General features: G+C 37.7%; 1 protein-coding gene across 1 annotated transcript in view; it reads left to right on the top strand.

Annotated features, from left to right (window-relative positions):
- PIK3CG (phosphatidylinositol-4,5-bisphosphate 3-kinase catalytic subunit gamma) overlaps positions 1-11,813 on the top strand; it is a 32,826-nt gene extending 21,013 nt beyond the window's left edge. The window contains exons 8-11 of the mRNA XM_021534668.2: positions 2,121-2,251; positions 2,859-2,970; positions 4,798-4,955; positions 9,577-11,813. Coding sequence (XP_021390343.1) covers positions 2,121-2,251; positions 2,859-2,970; positions 4,798-4,955; positions 9,577-9,858 — 683 coding nt within the window. The 3' untranslated portion in view covers positions 9,859-11,813. The remainder of the gene's footprint in view (positions 1-2,120; positions 2,252-2,858; positions 2,971-4,797; positions 4,956-9,576) is intronic.
- Positions 11,814-12,923: the final 1,110 nt, after the last annotated feature.

Below are 12,923 nucleotides of genomic sequence, written 5' to 3'. Positions count from 1 at the left end.
TGTCTCAAGGAAATAATATGTGATTTTCTTATAGGCATGGTAGAGATGTAAGAATTTAGCGTCCTTTTAGCACCACAGTAGGGGCATGGTTGATCATATTAACACTCCTGCTTGGTTTGCTGAGAATACCTGCAGTCTAAATTAGTAATGCCCAATGTGGCACACTTTGATATAGAGCTTATGCTTGTTTGGAACAGAACCAAGGAGTAGTTGCATGCAAATGTTCTTTCACAGTATTGACAGGTGGTGGTTTTCTTCCATGCTGCTTCTTCCCTCCCTCTTAATACTTCTATGGAACTTGGGCATTTTCTGTGTATTGAAACAAGGACAGTACCCCACTCTACACTGAGCACAGGGAAACGGGTGGCTTACATCTGGGGCTGGCACCTCCTCCTGCATAGAGCATTCTCATTCTGTTAAAGACATTGCATCCAGTGCAGTTTGTAATTTTGGAAGCATCTGTCCTCTCCATTGCTGCTGCCCAGCAGACCTCTGTAGGATGAACTTTCTCTTCTCTGTATCACTGGTAAAGTCATACCCTGCTCTCAGAGCCATATGTTTCTGGCTCTGTGAGGCAATTATCACTACTTATTGTGCAGCATCACTGCCGAAATTAAGAAGTTCAAGCTGTCTCTTAGAAGAGTCACTACAGAGCCCCAGAAACACATTGCATAGTGCATTTCCTGCTTCATTCCCTCCCAGCTGAATGCAGCCCAGCTGAGAACTGCTATCCTCGTCCCACCTCCTGAGCCAGCTCTGCTCCCCCGCCATCCATGAGCTGTTGGCCGGTAGAGGGAGATTTGTGAGCACAGGCAGGAAAAACTTTTTGAACAGCTGAAATGGGAGCTGGAGCGGGAGCTGGAACTCACGCCCGATAGTAAAACACCAGCTTGACAAGCAGAGATGAAAATCCAAAGCTTTTTTATTTGGTGGTCTTGGTGGTGGGTTTTGGAGGTCATATTTCCACAAGTTTTATGGCAAACGTATCCAGGACATTGTAAAGACAGAAGAAAATACCTCCAGGGGCTATTAAGCCATTAATCCAGTCATGCAGAGAGGGTAGGAAGAGATTGCTGTGTTGTCACTCTATTATGGGAAAATTTGCACATAATTCAGTAATTGCAGAAGGGTAGGATTATGAATATAAAGAAGTGTATCTGGTTCAGACAGAGTTAAATTGAAACCAACTCAGAAGCTGCTTTGAATTGCTTTGGAGAGAAACAAGTATTTTTGTTTACTTGCTTATCTCTGAACTAGAGCTGAAGCTAGAAGACACTATTGAACTTGAACCAGAGGAAAAAAAAAAATCCAATTAGCAAATAAATTTAATTAAAATCTGACTTTCCCTCATATAGTCATGCCCAGTCTGGACTGGATTTGCTAGTCTTGGCTGCAGTGCAGGGTTGTGTTGCAGCCTCTGTTTCTGCATTTCCCTCTAGCTTCCTCTCTGTCACATGCCATGCTGGCATGAACAGGACAAGGCCCTGTTTCTGCACCATATTGCTGTGATGTGCCAGTGTGCCTTGGCAAGGGTCTGTTCAGTTTAGGGACAGACCCCGTGGCCCTGACAAAACAGAACTTTCCCACTGCAATCACCTTGCAGCACCTTGAGCAATCCCACTGCTGTACCCTTCTGTGCACTGGTATTTCTGAGCTTTCTGTGCATATGCACACTTAAGCTTAAATTTGATTTACTGCAGGAGGGCCAGCTCTATTCCTCTGTCACAGCCTGGCAGCCCTTGCATCCCTAGACTACAGCAAAACAAAAGCTTTTCTTCAGCTCGTCGTATTTATGAATTTGGGGAGAAGCTGAGGAAAATGTGAATTGGGATCAGGACAGGAGTATTTCTTCTCCTTGGGAAAAGCCTTATGCAATGGGTCCCCACTCATCGTGTGATACATCCATTTTAAAAGAGGAGGTATTTTGATGCCAGGCTCTTTATGAACTCTGGCTGGTTTCAGCTGGGAATGAACAGGAACCATTGATCCTTGTCAAATAAATTTCTGCTGACAATCTATGAAGATCTGCAGTTGGTTTTTAAACACAGTTTAAAACTTAATTTTGAATATTTTTAATATGCTTTGATAAAAATTTAATAACTTCTAACCTTTTCATTAAGGAATGATCGAAATTGTGAAAGATGCTACAACAATTGCCAAAATTCAACAGAGTACAGTTGGGAACACTGGTGCATTTAAGGATGAAATACTAAACCAGTGGCTCAAGGAAAGGTGCATGATTGAAGAGAAGGTGAGTACTCTGAATTTTTAGGTAGTATTTTGAATTGCACCCTACTAATTTAGGAGCACTGAGCCCATATGTTTGTGTTTGTTGCTTGCGGGAGTTTGAAAAATCCATTCATTTTCCCTGCACTCAGCTGCGGGTGTGTGTGAATGAGCCTTTAGCATCCAGCTGGCAGCCAAACTCCTGAGAGACAAGATGCTTCTGGAGTCACTCCTTTATCAATGGAAGTTAGAAGTGATACATGAGGAGCAGGTTGAGAGGACATGTATGAACACTGAAAGGCAATGTGATTTTAGAGGATTCAGGTGCAGCTTTGGGTGCTCACAACTCCTTTGCTTGTCTACATCCACTGACCTACTACAGCTTTCTGCCACATTTTTTTTCTCAGAATGTGTGAGCTCATCTATGCTGCTTTTCTGTGCTGAGGGATAGAGCCAGCACAGGGCGTGCAGTGCAGAGCTGTGACCTTGATCTCTGCTGTGCAGTGGTGTATTTTGTAAGACAGTTTGCCTGTTGATAGATACATTTCAACAGAAAGGTACATAACTTGGAGAATGATTGCATTTAGTGCCTAGCATTGAAGCATTTAACATATCTAAGAATTTATTTTTAGTTTCAGGCAGCTGTGGAAAGATTTGTTTATTCTTGTGCTGGATACTGTGTGGCAACCTTTGTACTTGGAATAGGAGACAGGCACAATGACAACATCATGATTACAGAAACAGGTGGGTTATTTTTTTGAGAATTTCATAGATGTGCAGACGTCTATACTTCACTAGATTTATGTTTCATTTTAATAAATAGTGCATTTAACAATCAATGAAGAGACACAAACCAGTTCTGTCAGTGGTGCTTACAAGGTCAAGTCCTCCTGTAGCATTGAAATGTATTTTCACCCCTGTTGTCCCTCATACAGGCTGGAGATTTGTATCATTAATAATGCCCTTATTTTCCAAGGAGCAGTTTGATACAAACTAAGTCATTAGGAATGTAAACCAAATTTTTTTTTACTGTCCACATCTAAGGTCTGAACACCAAAAAACTTTATAAAGCAGGCAGCTGTTCATCTATCTGTTGTGTGCCTGTGGTTCTCACAGTGTTCAGTGCAACTGAATTCTGCCAGAATTCAGATATTGCTGGACTGTTTTCATTTCTGAGGAATGTAATTGCTTTGTGTGCTGTTGTAAAAAATTTTAGGAAATAAGTGTACATGGAGTGTATTTGTTTACCTACTAAAATATGTGGGATGGTTATATCCTCTTGAAGAAACTCACAGTTTTTTTGTACTATAAACTTTGGGAGTTACTTCTGTAGCTGCATTATTTCATCATTAATTTTATTTACCTATGGAAAGAACCCCTGAACAGTCAGTACATAGAGAGGAGTTTTATTTAGTCTAAGGAATTCACTTTTAGTTTCATGATCCTCTCACTTCATAATTAGTCTCTTATCAGAGATGGAAAATAGTTAGAAGGCTAGATATTTATTATTGATTATATGAAAGTTTTATCAGATGAAGGCTAGAGAGAAGTACCCTAAAGGCAGAAATTAGATAATTGAAGACTACAGTAAAAAAGTTCAGCAGAAGCCCTTGAGGAAAAAATGACTAAGAAATGCTTTAATTTCAACATTATATATAATATAATGTGGTGTTATTCCCACTGGCACAATATGAGGCACAGGTCAATAGACAGAGAAACTGAGAAAGAAGTATTGTTCTGTTGTGGTCACGAGCAGATTTGCCTCAGAGTCTTTAACAGGATCTCTCTTGAGCCTCAGGAGCCAGAAGGATCTCAGTCTGAGAGGTCTGCAGAGAGTCAGATTTGGTAGGCTGGGGGAACTTGAAAGATGGTTTAAAATCTGGAACGTCTAAGGATATTCCACCTACAGATCACTGTTAAGTATCATCTTACATAATTTGATGTTTTATCTTTTTTTATAATTATGCTACTACTACAAATCTCTGTATTTAAGTAACCATACTCCTGTATCCATTTCCTGAGTGCCAGTGAAAGTAATAAAGTAATGTAGAGTGGGAACTGATGCCTTGCTACTCTCTCAAAGCTATCCAAAGGGTGACAATGCAGACTTCAAACACACAGAGTGGTTTAGAAATCACTAATGAAGGTCTGTGAGGAGAAAGCATGTTCTGGTCAATGACATTTGCCAAGGAGATGAGTACTGCCAGAATCCCATGGGTATTTGAAACAAAACCCTCAAGGCTTTTCCGTGTAGTGATGCTCTGATTGTTACGGGTATGAGGCACAAGCTTTCCTTGGTTGTTTTTTGAAAAGCTGTAAGTGTATATTTGGATAATACAGTAATTCTTACAGACTTTTAACAACTACAAAAAATAAACAAAAAGTAATTTTGCTAAGAGGACAGAATTATGTATTTCCCAAAAAAAGAAAGAAAACAGTCTTTTCTGCTGAACTTAAGAGTGATTAATATATACTGAAAAAAAAGGGGCTGGAGCTACTGTGAATACTCGTAAGTATTCTTAGCAGTTTATTGTATTTGTCTGAATGTGACGACTTCTTCTCTTTATAAAGGTAACCTTTTCCATATTGATTTTGGACATATTCTTGGGAATTATAAAAGCTTCCTTGGAATTAACAAGGAGAGAGTTCCTTTTGTGCTGACTCCAGATTTTCTGTATGTCATGGGAACTTCTGGAAAGAAGACAAGTCTCCATTTCCACAAATTTCAGGTAAAAGGATGGGAATCTAGCTGCAAATCAATTAAGCAATGTTTTTTTTACCCTCTAAAATGGACATTAGTGTCTTGATTTTCAAAGACTTAGGCTCCTGGGTATTATTTTAATAAAATGTGCTGAATTGTAATACAATTACAGGATATTTTAGACCCAACTAAGAGAAAAATTATCTGTAGAATTATGGGAACTAGAATTCAGGCATTCACAAAGGCACATTGAAAAGCTCATTAGCAGCAGACCAGATAAGCAGTTCTTTCTTTGTTTCTTGTCTTGATGGAGAATACTTTGCAGAGAGCTTCAGTGTTTGTGCAATTAGAAGGAACTCATGGCTCTAAGCAGAGCCTCTGTGGAGTATGAGCAGGTGTAAGGCATTCATCAGCTGCCTTGGCCAGTGTTATTCCCTCCTGCTTCTGCCCTCAAGTTCTAGGGCTTGGACTGCTGCAGCTGAGTAAAAATCTGTAATGACCCTAAACTATCTCAGATGTTGGTTTGTGAAGTGGATGGATAGATTTAACTCTGAAAGAAATTAAAAATCTATTCTATTGCTTCTATTTAAAATTGCATGCTTTCAAACTAGTTGTGATTGAGCTAGTATAGAACCTGGCCAAAGAGGGAGCTTAGTATGCAGTTCCTGTTTAATGAAATGAATGGGAGTGTGGCTGGTCAACAGTACATGTATGTCTGAGGTCTTCAGAAACTTTGAGTAAAGTGTCTGATTTAGAAAGAAGGTTCCTTATAATTTCAAAAGAAAAATTCTTCTGTAGAGTGAATCAAAGCCAAAGCCTGAATTTCATGTTCCGGATTCCTTGTGGGTGAACTAGTTCCAGTATGGAGTCTGGTTTTCTAGGTACCTAATAAAGGTTCTTCCTGGTGGATGATGACATATATAGAGTTACTTCAGAATTTTGTCTCCATTTGTGGCTGCATCTCAGTGCTTTTACTCACTCATCCAAAAATGAATGTTCCCCATCTTTGAGCTGGGCACATCCTGCAGGCCTCCCTGCCAGGGATGGGGATCCACTTGGATCCTCTTGCAATTCCCACCTTACAGTATTCTCATGTTAGGACAAATCACATGGTCCACAAGAGACAATCAAAAGGGAGAGGACCCATGCAAAGAACCAATGATCTTTGGTTGAAGTCACTGCCCAAATGTCTGAAAATAATTTAAAAACTAGGTGCAATCTTTGAATCTTCATTTTTTCCAGGACTGCTGTTATCACAGTGGAAGTGTTTTGGAGGGGTCTTGCAGATCAAAAGGTGTTAGGGTGGGGTTTGCCATGGGTTAGAACTACTGTGGGAACGGAACTACATGGGAAGGGAATGCTGAGCCCATGCTCTCAGGGAAGCCTGTGAGCTGTGCTGTGTACAGCAATGATGCTGTTGCTGCAGCTGTAAGTAATGTGAAGGTGTGGGACTGAAACACCAGTCTGGAGTATGTAATTTCAAAGACCTCCGTTCTGGAAGCAGAAAATAGTTGCAAGTGTGAAAGTGTGCTAATGGAGAATTGAAAGGTGTCTGCAATGAGGTAAAGTTGGTTTCATATATATGGATCATCCAGGTTTTTAGAGAGGATCTGACCTTTACTTCAGCAGCCCAAATACCAAAATCAGTCTGAAGTAAGTTTGGTCACAGCCTCCCTTCAATACATCATGGAGTCCTGGGTTTGACTAAATAAGTTTTTTGTTTCTCTGGTATTAATTTCTAAGTACTGCTGCCATCCCACTAATGCACAGTTTAGGAATGCTGTGATAGCAGCAGTGTCATTTCCATTAGTGTCTTTAGGCAGATAAAAAATTATTAGTGTGCTTTTACTGTTGTGAGCTGTGATGGTGATATGAGACCTGGGCAATTTAAGTGACATGGTTTAGGTACAGACAACAATAAACTGAGAAAAAATGTAAGATATATATATATATATATCACTATTACAGTAGTAAATTACAAGTCTTTTCTGTCTCAAAGACCAAATAAAAAATAAAATACTTCTATGCAAATAAAAGAGTAACACAGAGCAAGATTTGCATCACGTATATTTTAATTACATGGCCAGAGTTAAAAAAAAAATAAAATTGTAGTTTCACTTTTCAGTTAACTTTTTTCATGATATTTCCTGATATTGAGGGATTCATTCAGTCTGCCTGCTGACTCATTAATGTATTAATGGAAAAGTCTCAGCATTTATCCTTCATTAATTTTTAAGAACAACTATCATTATTTTGTACTTCACTACATTAAAACAGTTTGTACTGCAGAAGACTTCTTTGTTTTTTACAGTCTTTGGTGTTTTTATTAACTTAACAATCTAGTTCTATAAAATTTTGTTTCTTTTTTATTCATTGGACATAGTCCATACAGTTGTGTTAGCCAGCGCTCATATTGCATATGCTGGAGAAGGTTAAAGTGACAAATAACTTTGACCAAAGTTCTCTCCAGAGAAGCGAATTTATTTAATTACAAAATCTCATGTATTTGATTGTCAAACAAAGGTGATAGAAAGTAGAAGGGTACCAAATTCATCACTGAGAAATACTTACTTGCAGTATACTGTACATTGGAAGGGATAGCCTGTGTACTTGGCCACTACTTGGACACTTTATACTATAAAAATGCCTGGGTTTTGGGATAATAATAATTAGGACAGTTTCAGGCTTTCAAAATGATAATTCTTTTTTTCCTGTTGGGCAATGGGATTTTGGTTTCTCCTCAGCTCCTCTCATTTTGCCTGTGGCTTTAGATGAGTTAGCAGCTTTCTTCTTAACCCCATGGTAAACAGGTACATACCCTTGATGCATACCTACCTCTGGGCTATCTTTGGTTCTCGCTGCCGCTCTCAGAAGTGTAAAAATTCCTTTGCTTGGAAGATACTAATGCAAAACCACATCCAGTTCCTGTCTGAATAAATAACTGTAACAGGCAGGTGCAGGTTTTTTAAATCTTTTGAATTCCTGAAAGGACTGCCTTTGAGATGCAGTGATACCAGGTTTTTCTTGACTGCATAATTGTTTTTCTGTCTCAGACACCCAAAGCAGTGAGATACATCATCCATACAGAAATGTAAAACCTTCTTTGATATAACTATAAAGACCTTTCATCTCTTTCAAGGGTAACAAAACACAGACTAACTCTTTTGACAAGATTTCTCCGTTTGAAGTTCATAATACATAAGTAAATTTTCTTTTTTTTTTTTTTTTCTCCTGCTATAATGGAAACTATTCCCTGTGATAAGACAATGGTGTTTTCTATTGTAAATTCTGCTTTGACCATTGCATTTAATCTTTTGCTGTGCTAGAACTAAACCGACACTGGTGTTCGTAAGTATGATCTTATTTCAGAACAGAGTTTGTTTGGGAATAGAGTAAAAGATTTAAGTTCCCAGGCAATACTAAAAAAAGAAATTGTACAGACGGATCTTCAATATATCATCTTCCTTCCTTAGTATTTTTCTAACCTGTCTAGTTGGGTGTCCTGGTGTTGCTGATGTAAACAGTGCTAGATGTTAAGATTATTTGTGCACTTCTTCCTGTTTCAGAGGAAGGAAAAAATGCCCTGTGTTCTAGAGGACTGTTGGGATTTGTTGGAAGTTTGCATTAAAATATTTGGACTACCTAAGTATTATTCAAAAGCTTAATATACAGCTGTTGAAAGGTTAAATTGAATATTTAATTGGGTAAAAATCAGCATTGCTTAAGCTGTGGTTTAAATAATAACAACCTCTTGTAAATATTTTTCATATTTTTACATTACTGCACTGCAGACCTAATTTCTAGTTGATTGATTATTGATGTCTTCGTTGCATGGTTCTTATTTCTGCTAGAAAATTAGTTATAAATTTAATATAAGAAGTAATAATTTCAGTTTATGTATTAATAGCTTAGCAGGAAATAATTATTTTTAAAGCATTGCATGTTTTTTCAAGCTGCAGAAATGTCATTTGTCTAAAAGTTCTATTGTTAAGCATAGATTATTTATACATGGAAATGAAAAGGCTGTAAAAAATGCTTATAGAATCCAGAATGACAGTGCATAGTGATAGAAATCCTCCAGCAAGGCAGTGCCTAAAGACTAGAGCTGACAGCTAGCAAAATTCCTTAGAACACCAAAGCCTGAAAATCTTCCCTGTTAAATAATCCATCACCACTGCACAGTTAATAGACACCTATAGAAAATGAAGAGCAGTCCCCTGGAGGTGCTGCTTTGTTCAGTATCACTTGCCAGCCACAGTCTTTAATGGGAACATCCCAACAGGCAAGGAAGACACTGAATTATTGCTCTCTTTTAACAGCCACAGAAAAAATTTATATGGTAGCGAAATTATTTTGAAATTCTGGTGAGACTAAGGTTTTATGCTTTAGTAATTAATGTAGCATTAGGAGGTGTTAGTTGTACACCCAAACAGTTCTGGTTGCCCCAAGCTGCGATGAATGAAGTTACACTGAGCAGCAGATGCAGAAATTTGCATCATGTTTTGACTCAGTTGAACAGCTTTGTTTGGTCTCCTGTTGCTGACACTTGAGTGATTGAATGGCATTGGTTAATGAGAGTCCTGTGAAATTACTACACCATCCTTCTCAATTCATCTCCTCAATTAACAAAAAACTTTTTTCTCACACAGGATGTATGTGTGAAGGCTTATTTAGCTCTCCGACACCACACAAACCTGCTGATCATCCTGTTCTCCATGATGCTGATGACTGGAATGCCCCAATTAACCAGCAAAGAAGATATTGAATATATCAGGGATGCACTGACAGTAGGGAAGAGCGAAGAAGATGCCAAAAAGCATTTTCTTGATCAGATAGAGGTTTGCAGAGATAAGGGCTGGACAGTGCAGTTTAACTGGTTTTTGCATCTTGTGCTTGGAATCAAACAAGGAGTAGAAAAGCATTCTGCTTAACATTTTATGTAAATTAACTGTGAATGTGAATAGGAGGTAAGTGAACCTACATGTGATTTCTGAATTATGAATAAATGAGCAGTCAAAATTGCCTTTACTCTTCTGGCAGCTTAAATGGATCTTGTAAAAAGGCAAGGACTTTACTCTGCCCCTCCAGAAGATCTTCCTGCAGATAAGTTTTTTTTTCCCCATTTCAAATGACACAAAGTTGTTGCATTCTTTTAGTTCCTTTGCTGTTTTGGCTTGGATTTTTTTTTTTCTTTCTTTAGCAATAATTTCAGATAAATATGAGGAGGAGGTTGAGTAAGATGATAACCTGCAAACCCCCTATGACCTTAATTGTTCGTGAGGGTCAAGTCCTTCAAAACCAGAAGACCTGATGTAAAATCTATGGTTATAGTGAAATCTCTGTAGACAATCCATATGTGTCTCAGAATGGTTTAGACACGAGTGTTCTTCATCTACGTCCTTCTATTTTGTTCCTTCCTCAGCATTTTGTCCTTTCTGGATTTTTAATGTGTTGTCAGTAGAAAAATGCTGTGGCTCTGCCATTGGAGGAAATTGCCTCACTGTTACTCTAACCTCCTGACACAGACAACCAATCTTGACTGCCAGGAGAACTTCAAACTTACTGGGAAGTTCCTCAGACTTGAACATGAACTTCTGAAAGTTTAATTTTGAAAGATTTTTTACTGTACTTTTTAGTGGGTAACATCCATATTATATTACAGATTTATTCTTTGTGTAAAGTTATTAAAATTCCACTATATAGTAAAAGTTTTGTAGAAAAAGCAATGGTACTTCCTTATCCCTCAGAGAAAACTCCTTATCTAAGAGTAATTGACATTTTACCAAATATATGAGAAACCCAAAGTTATTTAGTCCTTGGTGATATATTTTCAGGATATACCTTGAAGGAATTAAATGTAATCTTTGAAGTTGTGTATATTTTGCTATTTATTTTTAAATTCCTGAAGAAACAATACTACTGAAAAGCTATTTATGTAAGAAAAAAACCTCTTGTCTTTAATTTCAATATTTAAACTTAAAATAAAAAAATGGGCAGTGTTAAGTAGAATTTTAACTCTCTACTGTAGATTGCCTGCAAATCAAGTCTGCCTGTGGTAGGAAAGGAAAAAAACATACAGCCTGAATTAGTCTTTGACTTGAATTATTATGGTATGCTTCTTGCTAATTGATTTTTACCAAAGAGAGAAGACGGCTTATGATATTGCTTTTTTGCACTTGTGCCCATGCAATTTCTTCCTTCATTGTAGTATTACATGGGCTTTACATTATATAAAAATGATTAACTGAATTTTAAAATTCTGTTATCATTTGCTTTGATCATTTGACAGAACTGTTATGATTTTAACTATTGTTACTACTGAGTGCATTCTTGAAGGATTTTTAATAAATGTACTGTGATCAGTGTCTCAGTTATGAGATGCAGCCAATCTACTCTTGAAATGTAGATGTTTAATTGTTTACTGTGCACAAATATTTTTGATGTAAATGGTAGACTCCAGTTAAGGAAATCTCTAAGGTTAAAATGTAGACTATTCTACTATTCTGTTATTCTGTTACATTATTATTCTGTGCAAGATAGGCTTTAGATCATACTAAAATATAAACTAAGTGGTGAATATTGTCTGTAAAATGATATTTTTAGATTTCTATTTTATAGATCTGAAATAAATTTATATGTTCTATTAATTTGATTATTATTCATGAATAAGCAGCTTAGCCCAAATGTAAATATTTTATCCAGTTTCTTAAAGAATACCTAATCTCAGTAAGAAATCATATTCAAAGTACCACTCAGAGGAATTGTTTTAGTTCCATATTAATAACTCTGTATGATGTCAGATATATTGAAATTTAATAGTCTATAGTAATAGAATTGCAATTATTGTAATTGTAAAATGTGAATAGAATATTGCCACTTTCAATGAGCACTTTCTCCATTCCTGGTTTGTTCTATGAAGAAAAATCTGAAGATTTTAATAAGTTCCTAGTTTTAAAAAGCAGGTAGATCTAGTGCTAAATTTAACTCTAGCATGAGGAAATAAATGCTAATCACAACTTCAAGGGAAATGGCACTCTTAAAGCAACCTTCATTTGCAGGAAAAGGTCTACAAGAGATCTGCGCCCTGAAGAAAGTAATTTAGTCCTGCTCTAAACTTAGACTGGTGATTTTTATCAGCAGTTTACAATGTGCTATATTGAATTGTGTTTATTGCAGACAGCTGAAACACCTCAGTGCTGAGCAAATTTGCAGACTTTTCAAGGCTTTCCTTGCCTATGTTTGGGCTGGCTGAGCCCTGCTGGGCTGCCTTGTGTCTTCTGGGCCAGCCTGACTCCTGGGAGATCAAAGTAGCTTCCAAATCTCCTCTTTACCTACAGAGTGAGCTGTGGGCACCAGCATCTCCTTATGAACGGCTGCACGATCCTGCAGCTGATTATCGGCTGGATTTTGTGTCCCTCTGGAAACCTCCACCCACCACTGACCTGACTTTGTGGCAAGCCCTGACACAAGGAGAAACAGCACAGAGAAATGGTTTGAGGCAGACCAGCCTCGGAGGGGAAAGGAGCTGCTTTTCAGGTGAGGAGGTGCACACAAGGACACATCTGCACATCCCAGACTGAGCACAGCTGTCCCGTTCTGCAGTGGCATTCCCAAAATTCCCAAGGCCTGCAGAGCTGGAGCTTCAGCACAGATGCCACTGCTGAAGCAGGAGGCTGAACCACAGCTTCCCAAGTCTCCCAGTGCATAAACTCACTGACCCTGCAGAATAACTGTTTTTTTAAGGGTTATAAACCAGGAAATGTAAATTAGTCATTTACCACTAACCTTTTTCAGAAGCTCTAACGCAGAATGCAGAAAAAGAAAATTACTAAATTTTCTGAGTGGGTCTCAATTATCATCACTGTCTTAAGATGTCTATTAGTTTTAAGATTCTTTTTTGAAAATTATTTTATGGACTACTTTGTCTTTGAGATTTGTAGTATTTTCTTGGTAGTTTCATTCACATTATGACTGCACCTAACAGTGGAAATTTGAA

This window comes from Lonchura striata, chromosome 5 (genome assembly GCF_046129695.1).
Source record: "Lonchura striata isolate bLonStr1 chromosome 5, bLonStr1.mat, whole genome shotgun sequence".
Classification (NCBI taxonomy): domain Eukaryota; kingdom Metazoa; phylum Chordata; class Aves; order Passeriformes; family Estrildidae; genus Lonchura; species Lonchura striata.
The sequence above is the reverse complement of the archived record's forward strand: the minus strand, read 5'-3'. Positions and strand labels throughout refer to the sequence as shown.